At 35.2% G+C, this 21,193-nt stretch overlaps 1 protein-coding gene across 1 annotated transcript in view; it reads right to left on the bottom strand.

Moving 5' to 3' along the window:
* The window catches only part of NPAS3 (neuronal PAS domain protein 3), a 616,659-nt gene that overhangs the window by 417,826 nt on the left and 177,640 nt on the right, over positions 1–21,193 (bottom strand). The window contains 2 exon segments of the mRNA XM_032692228.1: positions 11,183–11,233; positions 11,346–11,590. Coding sequence (XP_032548119.1) covers positions 11,183–11,233; positions 11,346–11,590 — 296 coding nt within the window.

Here is a 21,193-nt window from a genome sequence, read left to right as displayed (position 1 = left end):
CACATTCACTGTCTGGCATAATCACTGCTGAAGACCAAATTACATCAAAACTGCCCATAAGCAAACTCTGCAAAGCTGTTTGACCACTGACTTTGCCTGATGCTTCTACCCAAGGAACCTCTGTTGGGCTGAGTCCAAGCTAGTGATGAGTGAGTCAATAGGCAGGTCTTGTAAAATGTTGGAGCTTTTAGTCTCGAGGGTGCCAAATGGCCTCTCAACATAGCTGCCTGTGTGAAAAATATAGTTCCTTTATGTTTAATGAGGTTGTTAAGGAATCAACATCCTCCATGAGGATGTTGAAGAAACCAACAAAAGCAAAATGTATGACGAGGTTAGGTGAGCTGTTAATTTTCCTCTCAGCAACTTAATAACATTTGTGAAAGAAAACTTGCCCTTTAAGTCTTCAGGATAGGACGTTGGAGCAAAAGAATAGCAGACGAAAAAAAAATCCCACAGAGATAGAAACTACAAAGATAAGAAAGAGTAAATAACAGCATTTATACACAAAATAAGCAGAAACAGCTGACATATAATGGTAAAGAGAAAAGTGTTTAAAGTATTAAATAAATGACAAAAATTCTTATCTTCAGAAAAACAAAATTAAATACCCCATTTCCTCACCTCTAGGTAGGGACAGAGAGAAACATTTAAAATGCAAACGAAAAATAAAAACTATGCCCTTGGAATGTGGTATGAGGGTGGAAGTCCACAGAAATCACACCTGGACTTGCCATACATTATACTTGCTACAGGTTTCTGTAGGGTTTTTTTAGAATATCTAGTTATTCTATTTTTTTCTTGTGACACTCAAAAAATTGGCAATGGACTAAAAAATGTTTAAAAATTATTAAAGGGACTTTTTTTTATGAGACACCTAATTAAAACAATATAACACAGAGATGCAGTATAAAATGGATTAGCAATATTCCTCCTATTTGATTGGTTCATTATCTACCAAATCTTTATGTTATTCTGAAAAATATCTCCTCACAGACATGGGTTAAATTTCTAAATGGTTAAATTTCCTTTTGTTAAATATAGCATTCTTACAAAGGACATGAAGATAGTGTTATTGCTTGAGAACTGGACTCTTAGTCTTAGGACATGGGAACAGGCCTCTATTCCCTGCTCTAACACACACTTCTCATGGGATATTGAGCAAATCACTCTCAGCTGGCTTTGCAAACGTGCTCAGCAGCTGCTTCTTATGATCAGATTACCAAAGTGCTGAAATCTTTAGAAAATCTGGCTATTTATTTTGTAGCTGAATAGGATCAGAGATCTTTTGAAATCTGGCTCCAGTTGGAGCGCTGCACTCTTTTGAAAAGCTTGCTCTAAATCTGTATATGCCTCAATTTCTCTATTAGCATTATCAGCACTGTTCTACAGGAAGAGGATGAGAAACAGCTAGCATACACAGTAATTCAAATCTGAAAGGGGATATATACATTTACAGTTTCTCTGATAATCGTAGAAATACAGTAAGTACTTAAAAAAGCAAATAAAAAAAACCAGTTTCTGATTTTTCCTAACCTTTACACAACTTTAGGTTTTCTTTAAGATGTGAAGCGAGGTAATGTTGAGGATATTATTCTGCTTGCTATAGGTAAAGTTTTAGAATTGTCTATATGTATAAAAATGTGAGCAAAGATATTTCTCCATCTTTCTTTTATGATTATGAATATTCATTTAATGACTTCACAGATGATGAAATAAGACATAGAATTATGCAGTCGCATGTGGTACTACCACAGCAAAGCAAAGCAAAAACAATTTTTATACGATACAAATAGAATGCAAAGTGACAACAGACACATGCTTGTGCAGATGCACTCAGCTAAGTCTGTGAGTAAGAATTACAGGGAATGATGTGCTCAAGCACTGAAATTAAGGTAAGAATTTTCTAACAGCTCCATTTAGGAGGATGACTCTCTGACTCTGGCACAATTGGTGTTAATGAGTTTGTTAGGTATTTGCCTTTCTTTCCTTCCATAGTAACAGAAAGCATGGTATGACTAAAGCCTTTGAAATTAAAAATAAAAATGTTTACCTTGGCTTAAAAGCTAGAAAATAGATGTTTCTTAAGGGAACTTGATATTTTAAAACACAAGTTCCCCAGCTGTGTAGAGATTCTTATTTTCCTTGCAAACTCGGATATATATAGAGGCTTACATGTTCTCTAAATTGTAAGCTCTCTATGAAGGGTGTTCTCTAATTACTGACAGCTAATGAAAACAGTTTTTACTGATCTCTCTAATGTCCTGGGAAAGTCTTTACTATGGATTCATTGTATTCTACTTTATATCCCTGATTGAAATGGGAGACCACAAGAGCATAGGGATTTGGTGGAAACTCGATTTCCTTCCTCAGGCTTCAAAGAGAACAGTTGCAGAAATTAGGCTGTGTTGATATTGTGGTCAAACTTTGGTCAGATTGTGGTTATACTTGCAGGTTATATAGATATAAAATCATTGCACTTTGGTTTTTAAGATTGCTGGGTCTACCTCTGTTGACCAAAGGTATCTAATACAACTAATACATCAAAGTAAGAATTATTATTAAATCCATATACTTCCAAATTCACTTTCAGGGCTCTGACTATTATTTACTCCAAATATTGAAACAGCCACTTTGGAAAATACTAATAAATATATAACTGCAAACAGGTGAGATGGGAGGATTTACTCCTTCTATTTCAAGAAAAGTTTTTGTGTTTTCTTTCATTTCAAACAAAATATTTGAGTCTTAATTTTTTACTTGTAATATGGAGTGATGTAACTCTTGGTAAAACAATTATTATAAATGCCCATTTATTTACACTGCTTTATTCCCTCTAGGCACTCCCTGTCTGGGTTTTTTATTTGTTTGGGTTTTTTGGTTGTTTTTTTTTTAAGTTTCCACTACATTAATTATCAGTTGGTTAATCTATTTCTTCATACAGATGCATTTATTGTCTCTGCAACAGATTCAACCAGATCTAAAAGCAGCATACATGTAATGGGAGATATATGGTAGAAGTTCAGATGACCCAGAAACCAATAAACTACAATAATAGAAGAAACAAAGGCTAAGCTGTATTGAATTTAGCAGGGCTTTATGTATGTCCTTACATTCTCTGCCCAGCTGAAGAGACTAAGAAATGAAAGATATACTGAAACTGTTGAATCCAATCATGAGATCCAATTCCTCAACCTCTTTCATTTGCAAAATGGTGCACTACAATATTGAGCTTGACTGAGACTTTTTCCAAAACATTCTTCACAGCAAAGGCACTTTCCTTATGTTCAGAAAAGGACAAATAAAAAGACAAATAAATGTTCTATCAGATACTGTAATCTACAGATAGCAACAGCCTTTTTTGATTTTACATACCAAAAACTACAGGAGTGATTACTGTTTCTGATTACTAAAAGCAAAAAGCAGAACAAGCGCTTTTGGCACACCGGATTCATTGCACATCTGTAATTGGCTAACCCCATCATGTGCGTTATTTGAAAAAGTTATGTAGACTGCACATATAGTTTAAGATATTCATGCTTCTAAAAAAGACCACCTGGAGCTAACCCATGCAACATAAAACATGAATCCAAAAATCATATGGAAGCATTTTATTAAGAGCTTTGGAAAAGAGGACTGTTGTGGCACTGACTTTTACATAGAAATTTCTACTGGATGAAAATCCATATCATTACATACTGACAAGAAATTAACTTGGTTTTAATTTGAAAGTTTTTCCTGGGTTATTTTATTATCAACACTAAGGTTGGAGCCAATGCAACTGTCAGTACTATATTCCTCCTCACATATTTACCTCTGCAAGTCTGAAGCCTGTGCTCTTGTCAAAACTCACTCAGCCAATACCATCAATGTTGTCAATAAGTAATTGTAATGACAGCACCCACCATCTTTTAGGTGGAATGAGAAAGGTATGTTCTCAACTCAGGAGTGAATTTTATTGATCTGATAAGCACTACTGTGCACAGAAAGACATGAACATTGAAGGAAAAAAGAATGAAGTGAAAAGTTACAAACTTTGAGGTTTCTTTTAAATATTAATATTCTTCACCAGGTTGTTTTCATTACCAAGACTACATTAAGAATGCAAAGATGTATAGAAAAATGCAGGACTATGAAAAGGAGAGAGTCAGCACTGGAAACTGAGTACAAGACAAAGACATTATGCATATTCAGTGTTTCATCTATGGACTCAAAAAAAACCCAAATGGCTAAGAAAAATAAGCCGTACTAAAGAACATAATGAAAATGCAAAAATGACCAAGTCAGTGTAACAGCACAAGAAGAGAAAGGAAGATGAATTGCAGTGTAATAGAATGGAAATACAGTAGTGGTTGGGAGTGAGAGAAAAGACATTAAAGTCACCTTTTCCATTTCCTTGCTCTTAAAAACACTTACTGTGTGGTTGTTTTCCTATTTAATTTTTAAGTTGTAAGGTGGAGTTCTAGCAATAAACAACTCTTCCAGGGACTGACATCTGATTGACAACATTTTAGAAAAAGTATTAATTTGTTACTAGCAGTAAATGTTTTGTGTCTCCACAGAAGTGATGGATAGAACTTTTTATGAGACAAATAAAACGCCATGAGAAAGTAAATCATTCTATTATTTCTGGTAGCAAAACTGGAAGGATCAGTTAGGTTCTTTTTATGCCTTTGTTCATGCAAGAAAAAAGGAGAGGTGAACTTGAAGTGCTTTTCCCATTATTCCTGTTCTGCTTCATAAAAACCCCCCAAATCCTTTCAGTCAACTACAATGGGCACATGACTGTAGATATTACATAGATGTGAGAAGTTTTCTCACTCTGGTTTTTTGGCATGTACGAGACTTATATCCTTTTTCAAGTATGTCTAAAAGTTTGCCATAGGCACTAAGGAAACATTTCTTATTTTCCCAGCAAAAATGATACAGACAGAATTCATCATGTATGGGTATGACTCAAACACAGAGGAGGCAGTTCTTGGAGCCTCATGTTTGGGACTCCAACATTTGTATTCCAGCAGCAGAATGCTTTTGCATGAGAAGTTTTAGGGAGAAACAAGGATGATCAAAAAAGACAAAAACCACAACAATCTACAATAATCTCATATTGACAAAAAAGATATGATATAGGATCAGATCATCATTTAGGTTGGAAAAGACATTTAAGATGACCCAGTTCAACTGTTAAGCTAAATCTAACTCTGTCAAGTCCACCAAACCATGAACTCTGAGAATCAAATTCTCCTCCCTTAGTTTTTCTAGTGTTGATGCCTATGATTGCATATGCTCCTTCAACACTGCCGTTAACAGTAACCTGAACTATAAAGACCTGTAGAATGGATTCAGTACAGGCAAGCACTTAAATAAACCTTATCAACCTGTTCTGTCTTTTCTGCATCAGTAGAAGTTTTACTGTACCTTACTGCTAAAGAGCCTCTACTGTCTCTGGAATGGTTTCACATTTCTAATACACATAAATCTAGTTTTTCTTGAATTTTCTAATCCTTTTAGATTTTTCCTTAATGTCTCTACTTGTCTTTGCCAACATTCTGCACCTCAGACATTACAGTTTATCTTGCTATGTATTTCCCTTTAATTCCCTAAGTTTTATATAAATAATCAAACATATTTTTTCAAAATAATTGTTTTTATTATTCATTCTGAAAAAGGATGCAGTCTTAGAATTTTTAGGTGCATAGAAAAGTATAATTTCAAAAATTTTTTTCATCCAAATTTTTCCTCACAATCAATTTCACACATAAGTTTACCCATTAGGCAATTAGACCCTCAAAAGTACTAAGTATATTAGTCAGCATCCTCCTCCATTTTCAGAGATTGAAAGCAATCAGGTTGTGATCACTTGTCACCAAGCAATCACCAACTTTGAGTCCCATATTCAATTCATTTTATCTATCACAATGAGATTCAAACTGAGCTACCTCACTTTGGGTTCCATATCTTTCATACCAGAAAGTCATCAATAGTTCTTATAGAGAACATTAATGTTTTACCACTGACCTCCTGAAATTTTCCGTACTCGATTTCTACATTCAAACAACACCTAATCATCTTATGTAATTTATGTAATAGGTTGATGACTAAGCTATCTAATCCTACAGCTGCACTTCCCCTATGATCACATAAACAGGTTTACAATGGATAAACATTACGCTTACAATCAGTGTTTGATACTGATACACAGTTTGATACTGAGAACTTCACAGTGGCCTATATAAAAACAGAGATAAGATTCTTCTGAATTATTCTTGCAAGAATAATGCTTGCAAGACAGGGAGAAATAAATTATAGGGCTATCAAGAACTCTCCAGCACAGGAGCAGAAGTTCTGCATGAAGTGGGATGGCAAGATTTGGAGATTCTTTTCATAGCAAGGAATACCACCAATTCATCTGCATTATTCTCTTTTCATCTGATTGCCTTTTTCGCTTTTTACAGTGAAAACAAACGTCTTAGGCCAAAAACACTGAGGAAGAAAGTAATTCTTATTTCTTTGCCCCTGTAGATAGTTTCCCTGAGAGAAAATTGTGTAGTAATTCAGAACAAAAGGCCAGTCTTACTGGAAGGCTTGTGGGTTTTGGCAGGGAAAGGCTTGTACTGTCTTGCAACTCCTGCTCAGAAGACAACACTCCACTTAAAATATAAAAGGCTAACAACAGGTAATGTTATTTAAAGTGTTTCCACAATGAGATCATGCAGAAGAGAACAACTTATTTCTCTCTTATAAATGCCTACATATCCAGCACAGAAATCATTAGAAAAAGGTATTTAAATTAATGAAAGTAATTCCACTTGACATTTGGGATAACAATTACCACACTTTCCAATTATCATTATTGTTTATTTTCTTTCCCACAGAATTCAAAGTGCTGGACTTATTTCCTCCACCCCAAGTCCCACAGTATGACAAGACATCGAGTTCATTTTCAAGCTTACATATTTTGTTTATTTTGAGAATGGATCCTTTGAAAAACATGCTAGATTGAAGGAAACAGGTGTAATTTTGTTTTAAATTTTTTCTTCGTATCATTAGCAATTTTTTTTAAACTATCATTACCAATGCAGAATTGTACTAACACTGAGTGCTTTACTGCAAGTAGTTTTTCAGTTGTGTTTACTTACATCAAGCAAGGACAATTTGGATAAGAAATATTTCAGTACACCGCAAATACTTCTGATAGCATCTGATTTTTTTTCATACTGATATATACTAATTCCAAAACACACATATAAAACTACCTAATTGCAGAACACAAAACACTAAAAGCAGAGATGGCTAAACTAGAAGTGACATTCTTTATGCAACCTACCAGTCGGTCAGTACTATTTACTGAAGTCCTTTTCACTCCTCTGATGCACCCTCATTCATCTCTTCTCTTACAGCAGAAAAGTAAGGTCATTTTACTTATGTAACGTAAAATGTAAAGATTTGGCTTCAAAAAATAAAACTCAAACCCACTTTTAACTTGACGCGCTCTAGTTTCCATATGTCACATAATTCAGCAGGAAATTATGGCCTTGCACAAACACTTCCAAAAACAGAAATTAACACCTTACTTGAATAGAAAAATAGTTAAAATTTAATAATGATTTTGATGTCATCATGGCAAATTTCCAGGACAAGGGTTTGCTAAATTAGGCACAGACTACCGTATCTAATCGCTACTTCAAAAGAAACAGAAATGGTAAATGCTGGGAACTTTGTTCAAGACAGAGTCATGAGCCTTCTTTTTATAGTGACAGTGGTCCCCAGTCAGAAACAGTGTCCCAAAGATTGCCCAAAACCAAAATACACAGCATGACTTTATGTCAGTCAAACAGATTCAAAACATCAAAGAACAACAGTATGCCTCATGCTCCTCTCCTCACTTCCTTTCTTCACTTAAAAAAAAAGAAAAAAAGGAAAAAAAGGCTTGTTAAAAACACCCACAAAGAAACTTGGAGTCAATCATTTGAAGACACTATTCCAAAATAAGAGGGTTCTCACAAGAGTTTCAGTTTGGAAGAGGATTACAGGGCCTAGTATCAGAATGTACCAGATGTTTTCAAGTGCCATGCTAGGTAAAACACCACTTACTGGCTGAACACACAGTATATACTATGAAAATACTTCTATTCCCAGGTAACTTTTAGAAAACCCACCTTTGAGTTAAAAAAGTTGATCAGTGGCTTATTTATTATTGTTGAAACATACCCCAAACTCAGAATAAAGACTTCTGGAAGGATGGAAACAGAGTTACTGCAAAATAGTACATAATTTATGTACTATCAAAGAATGGCAATTTTATTCCTACTGACTCTAAATAACTTTTCCTAGAGACTTGCCCAGGTCTCTAAGAACTGTCTTTAAACTCATCTTCTATGTGTGTGTTTGCTTACAAGGACTAAGACTTCCTATACACAGAAAACCTTAGATAATGTACCAAAAGAAAAACAAGTGAAGTCTGCTCTATTAGAAGATGGAAAATATTTCCATTTTTAGCAAATGTCAAATCATGTCTATTGCTTCTAAGATTAATAAAAGATATAATGGTTTCTAGATCACCTCTAAATAAAGATTACTATGAATGGAGAAATGATTTACCAATAGTAACCACAATGAGATTTCTTTAAAGGTTACAATCATCAGTTATTTAGCTGAAACACTGCTGAGAATGCCTGGTCATTTCTTGAATAATGCATAATGTTCATTGTAGATTTGATCTGTATTATAACAATACAGATATTTCTACAATAATGGAGAAAACTATCTGTTACTTTCCAATTGCTCAAGATATTTCCATGAAGTAATTGACTCCGGAAACATTATATGGAGTTACCTTAGTGCTCATTTGGAAGCATAACTTGTAGTGATCACTACACAGTAGGCATAAGAAAACAAACTCATCAGCCTTTACAGACTTGTACGAAAAGCTGTGATAAATACAGGGCAGAGTAAAGGACCTTCCTGAAATATTATATTAAAATTATTAAATTGCTGCACAGTACTGGAGGAAAATTTAAAATTAAGCTTTTAAATTTAATGATTAACACAAGCAGATCAAAACATTTGTAAGGAAGAAAAAAAAAAACAAACAGTTGCCTACACAACATAAGTACCTCTCATATAATTCTCCAAATACCTTTAAGTCTATTCAGAATATTGCTTGGGCACACACAAAGTATAATTTCTAGTGTTTTATTGTAGGTTTATCAACCATACTTCATGTGAAGCTTTAAGCTATTTTTGTGAGCTTGTTTATACAAATGAACTTCAAGGGCAGCAAAAACCAACCTTAATAAATGAAACTGAATTTCTTTTGATGTAATTTCATGAATGTTTGATCAGAATGTTTCTATGTAAGAAGAACTGGTGAAGTAATAAAATATACCTGTACTCTACAGTTAAACTTGCTTATGCGAAATTCTTATACAATGAAACACTGTTTCATCAAAATTGTTTCAATATTATTGACACATAACTAATACAAGACTACTTACTGTAAAGCTAAGCATACAAACACGGGAAAAGAAAAAGGTAAAACCCCTTCCTCAGCACTCGCATACCCCCTACCCCTAGAAGCATGGGAACTGTATCACCAGATGGGTGGAGGAGCAGGGCTATCAGATAGGGTGAACAGGCATTAAACACTTACTAGCTCTTTTATAGGAAGAAAAATGTTAATCTAGGTCAGACTATTTATGCTGTTGTTTAAGAATAAGATCTCATTCTCCCTTAAAATTCCTTTACTCATTAGAATCTTTGTACAGAAAGGAAGCTTTAGTATTCCGGTATATGTTCCACAAGAGGATAATGAAAAACATCCCAAATGCTCTGAAGACATTCACAGAGATCTGCAGAGCTCAGATTTTCGGTAGTACAGGACAGCAGAGTCCACTTTACATCCACCTTGAAACACTGTTTAATTGTCTGAGAATAAACTCTCATCCTGAAAAAATGGAGAACATTTGCATATTATATCAGCAGGCTGATGAACCATGTTATACTCATGCTCTGAATGATGTAACTATTACCTTTTTCTCTCCATGAGAATGATATATAATGTAGCAGATAATATAAATTAAATATATAAAATGACCACAGCTATGTCCAGCTACCAAATCCTCAGCCTGAAAGTGTTTCAGTTTTTGCCCTCCATGTCTATCTCCATCCACTGAAAATTATAACTTTCCTTAACTAATATCACTTCCTTTAAATGGAAGAGCAGGTAAAAGCCCTTTGCACCATCCATACCAGTAACCCTTCATGGACAGTAGTGGGCTGATAAATAAGATTCTATCTCCACCTCCTCCCTCCACCCTTAAAGGTGGCTTTTCTTTTGCCTCATTCTATCTAGTTTAGTATAGATTAAGAGTTTATGTTTCATAATGTGTGGAAAAAACCTGGGGTGCTCAAATGTCATATGCCTCTTTCCAAAATATGTTTCCACCAAGATGGGAGATTGGTAGCTAAAATAAACTGAGGAGTTTTCTATGCTGTCAAAGCCAGGACAACCAGAAATCCCAGGTTTTGGCATGCAACTTGCTCACTAATTTAAAATGCTTATCAGACAGCAAGATCACACTCATTGACATGAGAAGCATAAGTAAAAAAAAAAAATTTATTAAAAAAATCCACTTTACACAAGTAATTGGAAACACTACCTAAGACCAGCAAGCACACAACCTCAAAAACCACTGACTGATTCTTCCTTTACCTGACTGCGTGGCAGTTCACATCTAAAACTGATTTTACTGCATGACTGCTTGTTTGAGCATGAAAAAAAGGTTGTTTAATATTGAAAAGTCTATTTTGTCTGAAATGTTGATAGATGCCTAGTGGTTCAGAAGTCAAAATAATTTCTATAGATATTACAAGATGATAAATAAAATCCTAGTCTCTCGCCTGAAGGTTTAAATACTTGGACGTGATGCTCTCAAACTTCAGAAATAGATGATTCTACATTTAAGGTATAGTCAGAGAATTAAGAGATTGAGTTCTCAAGGAATAATGCCATGTTCCTCTCAAACACATCCTTATGTAAAATACTAAAACAAAGCAACACAATATTAGCTAAATAACTTGAAACAATTTAGTCTACATTACCCAGAAGACTTACAGCTGTAACAGTTACATCAATAGGTTTGTTGTTAAATAAAAAATAAATAAAATAAGAGGTTTATTTCACCTTCACATGGTGTCTTTCTCATGCAGACCTCAGATTTCCACATTTGAATCCCTTTAAAGGATTTGATATGCAGGGAAAGAAGAAAGGATTATGGTAAAAATTTCAATTTAGAGGTTACTAAAGGCTGCCATATTCGATACTACACAACATATTTTCTCCATACCTTTTACTGATGTATTCGGTGGAGGTCCTTCCATTCTCAAGTTCCACGGAGGATCACCTTGGTTAGCAAAATCCCTCATTTTCAGATAGCTAATTGTAAGTCGGATGATGGATGCCTTGTCAAGCTGGCTAGTAATGGCTGCAGGCAGCGGCAACAACTTCGCCAACTCATAGAATTCAAAGTTCTCTTTTCCCCGGCGAGAGCGAGCAGCATCTCGGGACTTTTCCTTCCTCAAAGCTTGTAAACTGAAAGAAAATAAACAAAGTAGGACATTCATCAATATTTGCTTTTTCACTGCTGGTCTTCTCTTCCAATTACCACATTTTCAAAATGCTGTCGTGATCTACAGACTACAGGATGTATGAAATGGTACTCCAGACTTGAATGATTAAAACTAATGATAATATTGGAGTTTCAGTAGTAGCCAACATAATATGTAAGTGCTTTTAACTCATTTCAGCCACTTTTTTCTTAGCCTGCCCTTCCTTTTTCAGCTGTGAATTTTCCGAATTTGCAAGGATGCTGTGTACGTGGGGCTTATCTTCCAATGTGCCATTGCTTCTCCTGTATCACTGTGACCCAATTTTGCCTTAACTTGTGACAAATTCTGACACTTGGGAAAGGTTTAAAAGCACATGACTCAAGTGTGTGCCACCTCTGACAGGCGCTGCAGTGCAGCCAAGACAACCAAACATGTTGTACAGTATCTTCTAAGTCACAGAAGTTTAAGTCTGGCGTAAGAATGTAAACCTTCCTGGATTTCATGAAGCTGCTCTTTAGGAGTTGTTCAACTGTCTTTGCAGTGGAAATAGTAATGTTCGTCAGAAGGGTCAGCAAGCAGTTAATACAGTTGCGTGCTTCACATTTCTGATTGTAACTCACTACCACACACATGGCAGACTGTCAACTTTTTGGTCAGAAACAATCTTCTGCTTTACACTGTTGGAGCTGTTGGAAATGCAAAGACATTAATTTAGATCTGTTGCATCAACGTATCACTTGCTACCACCCATACAGGACAGGCAAAGGTAACTCAGATTTTAATCCTGGGCTCTTCGTTTAATTGGTGTAAAAATGCTGTATGCACAGTGTGATGATAGTGGTTAACCACCGGAGTCCTTTCCTGATCTTTCCCTGTAACTCAAGTTTCAATATATAATAATACAACTTTTCAAGGGAAAAGGAATTTACTTTTTTTTTTACGTGTTTTGGGGAGACAAAGAAATGTTCATATTGGTTCGTATTGCCTCTTCTGTTTTTAATGAGAGGGTTTTCAGGGTTTTTTTTTTTCTTTTCTTTTTTTTTTTTAAACAGTGTTTAACTCAGGATTTAAGCTTCAACATACCTCTGCCTTGGTGAGCACAAGGTGCTACTGATGCTGGGACTGGTGTCTGCCAATTGCTGCATAAAGCAAGTATAAACTGTTCTTGTCACTCACTGAGGGTCTATCTTTTCTTTGCCTCATTTGTTTACTTATTAATTTGATGAAGTTAAAGCCACAATTTCATTAACAAATCATTGGTTGACAACAGAACTAGAATTCAACTAGCGTATAATGGAATAGCAAATGCTTCTCCCAAGCTTCCACAACCCTTCCAGAGACCCTGGATCTTTCAACAAAAAAATCATAGTGGCCAGATCTACAAAAGCACTTTTGCATATGAAGTAAATCAGTTGAATTGAAGCATACAGATACAATACCATGAATCTAAGAGCTCTGTTTATACCTATTTTTCTAATTTGGAAATAAACTACAGATGTTATCTTATTTTAATGTTCTTAGCCACTTGCATTTTTGTAACCATCTCTGCCACTTCAGACTTGAAAGGGTATATCAGCTAGGCCCTTAACACACAAATAAAATCCCTCCATGACACTTCCATGAGAATGGTTTACACTTTACATTCCCTACACAATTCCATACCAATAGCAATTATATTTAAAAAGACAATCTAGCTAAGAAATAGGGATAGTAAGATAAAGATAAAGGAGGAAACAGCACATCCTCACCCACAGATAAAGATAAACAATCCTACTGAATCACACAGTAAAGTATCTACTTGACTATGAGCTCTATATGGAATGCTAGCAGCTTGATTTGTAAATTATATTCTAGGGAAAAAAGTACCTGAAAAATAAGATTTCACAATACTCATTGTGGATGCATCTCTATCCAATTTCAAATTTTAAATATCTACAACCATAGATGTGGAAAATCCCTCAAAAGGTGCATTAAATATAACACATAGAAGCATTTTATGTATATACAGAAATCTGGGAGGTACAGCTCTGTGAGGTATGAACTGTCCAATTAATTCCAGGGAAGCAGTATACACTCTGCAAGTTAAGTATCTACAACAGCAATATAAGGGAAAGGCAGGTAAATTGGTCTCTGCCCAATTGCTTGCAAGTGAAAACTCAATTTCATGTTACAAGGCATGGCCTTTACTACCTGTTACTACACTTTTTTTTCTCAGAAGCCAAGCCTGAGAACCTCAAGTTCAACCAAATCAAATTTGAGGAATCCAGAAGAACTGAGATTCTCGATCTGTTCTGAAAGTTTGCACCAAGAGATTCACACCTTCTTTCCAAAGCACTTAATTATAACCCTGTGTAAGAAAGGAGCACTTTAGAGATCCCTAGTAAAACAAACCAGAAACAAACCTCAGCAACTTCTGAAATTGAAAAATGTTAGAAATTGAATAGCAATAGAATATTCCTTAGCAACACTAAAGACTGAATCTGCAGTTTACAAGTCCAGTAGAGGTTTCAGGAAATTGCTGAAACTGAATAATATGTTGAAATGTAAACTTATACAAAATGTTTCTGCATCAGTAACAGTTTGCAATAGAAGTCAGTTAAGCTGAAAAGTGAGGCTACCTGTGTCAGCAAACAGAATCATTTGAAAGCAACCTATTCAAATTTTTACAATAAAAAAATTAGAAGGGATGGGGAGCTGACAAAAGAAACTCCCGACCAACAGTATAAAGAGTAACTCGCCTTTTCTCCCAGCCGTTTGGTATTTTGTCATTTGTGGAAGGTTCACATAGTGAATTAGGTCAAGGAATTTGTAATTTGTAGCACTGTCCTCTTGGCATCAGTGCATTAAGCTAAATTTAGAAACAGTGTCCATCAATATGTGCATACAAGTCCTAATTTCTACTCTACATAATTCCCCTAGGGAAATAGACTTGTAGTGTCAGACACTGCAGTTATGCTGATAAAATGGGTCCTTAATTTGAGAGCTGTGATTTCCTCAGCAGGATGCAGGAATTCATTAGATATGACCTAAACATCACTGTTAATCCTCTCTGGCACCTATGATTCTGATAGGCAACATCAGCTTCATCGTCAGATTCTCTTAACAAAGCAATTTAACCGGTACTGATAATCCCAAGAGTATGCTGGAAAAGAGGGGTGTGAAGCTCACAACAGAAAGCAGTGGTGCTGACACTGAAGAAGATAACTCATCTTAGGTCCTGTCATATGACACTGGGATTAGAGGTGATTCTTGGTAACACAAACTAACTTACTAAAGTATCAGGCTGTAAAAACTTAGAAATACACAGGATTTCCTGCTAATGAGAAAAAGTGTGAGAAACTATACCCATGTTTGCTATGTGGATTTCAAAATAGTCAGAAAGCATCAAGAAAGTGAGAATCACAGGATCAAGAGCTCTCACATGAGAGAGGAGGTCCCCCAACAGACAATTGAAACTACATATAATATCTACAATACCAACAAGAAAGTAACAGTGGGAAATGTACCCCAGGGATATAAATACTGCTCCCTCTTGCCTTCTGTGGAGAAGGAGCAGGAGCTAAGAAAATTGTATCAGAGTGCACCATTATAAAATATAAAAGGATGATGTTGTCATACAATGGTGAAACTTCATGCATCCCTTTAAGAACATATTTCTCATAGAATTTCCATATACAGAATCCACTAAAGAAGACTAAGAGGTTTCCAGCTGCTAGCTCCTGATAATCCTGAGAAGCAGTACCATATAAACAGCATATTCAGCGGCTTGAAAAATAATGCTTTTGTTAGATAGGGTTTCTAAAATATAATTTTTTTCCTTTTAGGGCCTTTGCAGATGGGCTGATATAAAGGGGGTCTGGCTTTTACAGATGAGAGGGTACAATAAATACTATCATATAATTCTAAAATGGTATACATGACATTTCTAAAGTAGATTTTCTATTGAAGATACAGTAGATGCAGAAGACGTGATAATATGATGTTACATAAAAGTTTTATGGGTTACTTGTGATTTCATTGTGCTTGTGGTCATTCCAAGCTTAACCTGCTCCATATTTTATTTTACATAATTTTACATACTTTACATTCTTAAGCATATACATGCATCCATACCTGTGTGCACCCACGATCGCCAAGTTTGACCAGTCGACATCTGTCACTTTAAAGCTGGGACAATCACAGCTGCTAATTTTTGCAGCATTTAATGGCAATCAAACATGTTGCAGCACATCAACAGGTACACTGGCCTACATTAGCAAGGATTTTTTAGCATATGTTCACACAGAATATTCTTGGTTGGAAGGGACCCACAAGGATCATTGAGTCCAACTCTTAAGTGAATGGCCCAGACTGGGATCAAACCCACAACCTTGGCATTATTAGCATCATGCTCTAACCAACTGAGCTAATCTCTGGGTCATTATCAATACCTTGCTTTCATGTCTCACTTTGGGAACTAAAAATCAGTGAAAAAATTTAATTATGTGAATTCTGAATGAAAACAGTGGAATGGTTGCAGTTATAAATAAGTATTTCTGCCTGCAATTTCGAAATATAGTTTGGAAACAGGTGCATCACAGACTTGCCTGCTTTTAGAAAGGCAGCTCACATTTGCATTTCACCTACTGTTCCCTTAAACCTGACAGAGTCAAGACTCCTCAAACCAGGCTTCTCAGAAACATTGATTTCCCCCTGCACAGTCCCACATAACAGCACTGATGGGGTTTTGTGGTAGTCTCATTGGACTTGTCACAAATAGAGACTGGATTGGGAGCAAAGGCCATAAAACAAAGTTTGAGGGACAGATGGACTGCTGAGATCCAGACATAATGGTCCAAGACAGTGGACAGCTTGTCTGCAGTGTGTCATCACAGTTTTTGCTCAGTTCCATTAAATACAAGCAGAGAAGTATGACATAATCTCACAAAGGATGCACAGTATTTTTGAGAATGGCATTGAAATCATCCCTGATTTCAGCAGAAACTTTACAAATGAAACAGTATACCAGAACAGAGCACTTTTTCTTGTATTACTAAACATTTTCATACTCGTTAGTTCAGCTGTTACCTCTAACAACAATATGGATTAGTAGCAGCAAAACTAGATACAGTGCAAAAATAACATCTAATATCTAATAATGTTTATAAAAACCTTTATAGAGATGGAACTAATATGTGTGTATGTGTATTTTTATATTAGTCTAGTCTTTTAAATTCAAGGATCAAAACATCCACTATAAATATTATCTATTTTTCCAAAGGACATAGCCAGATGGATATTATATTAATTTCACAGAAAGGAAATCAGATACATGGAAAGGATGTGTAACATTAGAGTGCACAGCGAATCTGTGACAAAAAATATGGACTGGAGATAAGTGATCCAGCCCCCTCACTGCCCTGAAAGAAATGTTCAATTATGTATGTCCCTCTGCTTACAGTTTTCCAATATAAAGAACACAAGAATTCTCACTTGCTATTGACCATAGTTATAGCATTACATAAGGTAATAAATTTATGCTGCTCCTGAGTCCATAAGTGTGCATTTGTGCAATTCTATATGAGTTACACTAGGAAGAACTTCTTAGCTTTTTCTTACTTTTTTCTAGGTCATTATGATGAGACAGAGTATTATTGTACTTTGGACATGTTTATATTTAAATCAACTTTAGAACCCTTCCTGTTTTATTAATAACCTATTTACATAATTTCTGTATCTATATCAATGAAAGGTAATGAATTGCTATGAACGTTTAACTAATACAAATGTTTATACATTCTGATGTAGAGGAATAATCAATTACCTGTGCCCTCACAGTCACATCCTTAAGAATCTTTTCTAGGCTTCAAGCTGACCAGTGCAAACAATGAGGGTGGTTAAGCCCGTTTATAACAACAAATACATTTAGAAGCTGACTCTCAATGCCTGGGTAATTCATTAAGATAATGTCCCACTCCACCTATAGATGACCACCCATAAGCCGTGTCCTGGCATTTAAAAATCTGTTCTCACTTCACTGATGTTGTATGGCAATTACACTCCACCAGAATTTCAAAGAATTGAATAGCATCAATATTTAAATGACCCAATTATTTGGAATATTTATTTATTTTAATTCTAATTGACTCTTCTTATTCCTGAGGTTTTTTCAAAAGGTAATAGTGACATCTCAAAAACAATGTTCAGTACAAGTGGATATTAATCTGAACAGTCGTGAACATTTTCAGATTCCAAAAAACTATTTAGACTGGAGGAAAGATGAAGGAAGCAAAGCAGAGTAGCCTCCACTGAATAATTGCGCATATTAGAGTAGAAAAGTCCAGTCTAGCAAGTCAAACATCATCACTGGTGGCAAGCACGAGCCTAAAGCCCACTATTATCAAGGGTTTTTTTGGCTATTGTTCTGTTTTTCTAAAGCTTATGCTCTAGAGAGTTCACAAATGTGCATGGAACTGGATATTTTTTCAGTATAGTAGATATAACTGAATATAAAAGAATGAAGCAAAAGAGCTAATGCTCCAGTAGATGTGAATTAAAAGAAGAAAAAATCCTCTCCCAACTTCCTAAGACTAATTCAATTAGTTCCGAAAAATTGTTAATGAAAGTATGTTAATATGTTTATCTCTAATTTCTACACTGCATTTTGTTGTCTTTGGGGATTTCTTTTCTTTTGAGACAACTTTTTGACTTGATGTTTTCTCCCTTCTTTTGCCTTTTTTTTTTCTGCTGTCCTATTCGTAGATTTTCACAAAGATTGTTTCTGAATTGAGAGTACAAGAACTTCAAGACTAATAATAACAGTTATGATGTTTAAAAGAGATGACTACTTTCGTGAGGGAAAAACCTTCAGAAAAGAGGAAAGGAGGAAAATCAAAAACCACATTAATTTTTACCGTCTTTCTTTTTTAAGTAGATCTGAGAAACCAGACGGCAGATTTTTATGGATTTTTCTACTTGTTTGCTTAGGAGATTCGAACATTGCTCAGTCTCGCTATTTATCAATTAATCTAGCATGCAGCCTCAAAGCAAAAAGGTCGACTTGTATTAAAAATTCATCCATCAAAAATTCATCAAAGACTTCAGCATTTTAACTTGTGAACCTTTGAACACCTGCATACTTGTCAGATCTGTGGTCATAGTTAACTGGAATCTATAGTTACCACAGTGTCTGTACTTGCTCTGACATGAGCTGTATGAGGAGACTTTCAGGTGAAAGTGCAGTACATAACCTAGTGAGGCAGACTGCTTCCTCAAACAGTTTTTTTCATCAGACAAGGGATATCTGATATCTGACTCAGTTCCAAGACAGTAAAATCAGACCTTTCCAATGAGCAAACACTTCACAGGGGCATTCATTTTTTGCCCCACCATAATTATTACCATTTTTACAGGGCAAATGTTTGCCAAAAATGTAAACGAAACCATTATCTGATATTATCATCAATGGCCTAGTCTACAAATGAAAGCCATTTGAATGCTGTCCAAGAAAAATTAATGTTTTTGGAAGACTTTCTTTAATATGTGAAGAAAGCTGTATAGTATATGCTGGAAGTTAAAGCTGGAACCTTCAAGTTCAAGGTAAAAACTCTGCTGCTTAACTAATGCACTGCTCATAGCTGTCATCATTAATTTATGTTAGCCTCTGTAAACATCAAGAGTATAATAGGCCAATTTCACAACTAAATATAGATGCACATTTTGCCCTTATATAAATGGCAGATTGCTGCTGTAGATCATCACTGCAGCAACACATCAGTAAAGATGCACTGTTTGATGGTCTGATGCTCACACAATATATAAAACCAGTTGTAATGGTTGTTTGGAAGCAAAGTGTAACATAGCAGCAAAATTTCATTTGTTCCACAAACTCAGGATATATTAAGCTTGGCTGGCAAAGACTGTTTGATGTGCTAAATCAGTTTGACCTTCATTTTTGCTTTATATTTCTCATTTAACACATGAAATGACCATTATTTTTTCACTATATAGGAAAATATCACAGAACTGATTTCTATTAGAAACGTTTCTTTTTCTTGTAGACACCAACAATACCTTTTGCTAGAAGTGCTTTAACAATTATTGCAAAAATAACATGAAACTTATGAAAAAATAATACCTTTACTAAACCAAGCTTTTATTATATCAGTGAGGTTTAGGTTGGTTTTTAGGGGTTGTGGTTTCACAGAAACATATTTATTTTAAATATGTAAACTTCCAAGGAAAAGGTTTGTGTATGCTTGAACTAATCATTAAACTGAATGTTTTATCACCAATGAGCACCTTTATCGCAATGTTTAAATAACAGGATTTACTTCCAAAGTGAGCCATTAAAACATAATAATAGGAACCTGCCAGGTTTTTAAGGATTACAAACTTGCCATCCTGCACAATCCTTTAAAACTAGTGTACATTTTGATACAGAAACCATTAAGTGAGCTGTGACACATTTCTTCAAACCCAGACTCTACAACTAGAACACTAGTGTTTTGATCTTTTTTTTCTTCCTATGTTGAACTAAGCAATTGCCAGCCTCATGATAATAGAGAAACTGCAGTTTTATCAAGCAATTTTGCAGCACCCAATAAACAGCACTTTACCTTGGAGCAACTTGTACATTTCACACCTTAAATTTCTATTTACCAAATCAGCTAATCACTTCACAATTGAACTTCTCAGAACAAAAAATTATCAATTAAAGTGGTTGAAACTCCCGCAAATTATCATTTAGGAATGAAGTAATTGCTTTCATCAGGGCAGAAAAGCCCGCCAGAACAGAAATGTCACTTCAGATTAGTGTTCTCACTCCTGAAGCTATGGATGACACAGCTGATATAAGACTAAATGCCAAGACCAATCAATTGCTTTTGTGGCTCTGTTCTGAGCTGCTGTAAAAGGGGCCATTTTCTAGGATCTACTCTTCATTATAGTAAATGCTATCTCCTTGGAAACATAATTCCATTTCTCATAAATTCCTTCGGAGAGCATCGTCCTAACAAAGGATGTTTGTGGAAAAGAATGCTGTTGACTTAATGCAAAGAAATTAAGTGTAAACGGCTGTCAAAGTACTATAGTTTGCTTGTTCTTAAACATAAATTGAAGTCTTTACATTAAAAACAGAATACTTTGGCGGAAATGAATGTTCTGAACAAGTGTGATATATTGCATTTGGAAGTGATGTGTTTCTGATAGAGAGTTTAGACTTTGTTTGAATACCTATGTTCTGTCTATAGTAGGCACCTTGTCCCTAGCAGAGATTTGTCAGTTTAAGAGAGAGTAGATAAACACTCCACTTATTTCACAGCAGTGCACTTACAAAATGTGAAACCGTGTAAGAAAACATGGTCTCATTATCATATGACATGCTATTTGTTAGCAGACTCATCTGTGTATAAAAGCCTTCTTTGAACTCAGTCTTTACTGGAAATATATGTATTTCAATTTGTACTGTTCAGCTTCCTAAAATACTAAGAATCTGAGTTATGGTCTCCAATTAAAAGGATATCTGAGAAGCTAATTTGGTGGAACAGTAGCAATTTCCTGCATTGCTCTCCTCATGACTGAAGTTTAGAAACAAATTCGAGATTAC

Source organism: Chiroxiphia lanceolata, chromosome 6, assembly GCF_009829145.1.
Source record: "Chiroxiphia lanceolata isolate bChiLan1 chromosome 6, bChiLan1.pri, whole genome shotgun sequence".
In the NCBI taxonomy this organism is placed as follows: domain Eukaryota; kingdom Metazoa; phylum Chordata; class Aves; order Passeriformes; family Pipridae; genus Chiroxiphia; species Chiroxiphia lanceolata.
Note: the sequence above shows the minus strand (reverse complement) of the source record. Positions and strands in the feature narration are given on the sequence as shown.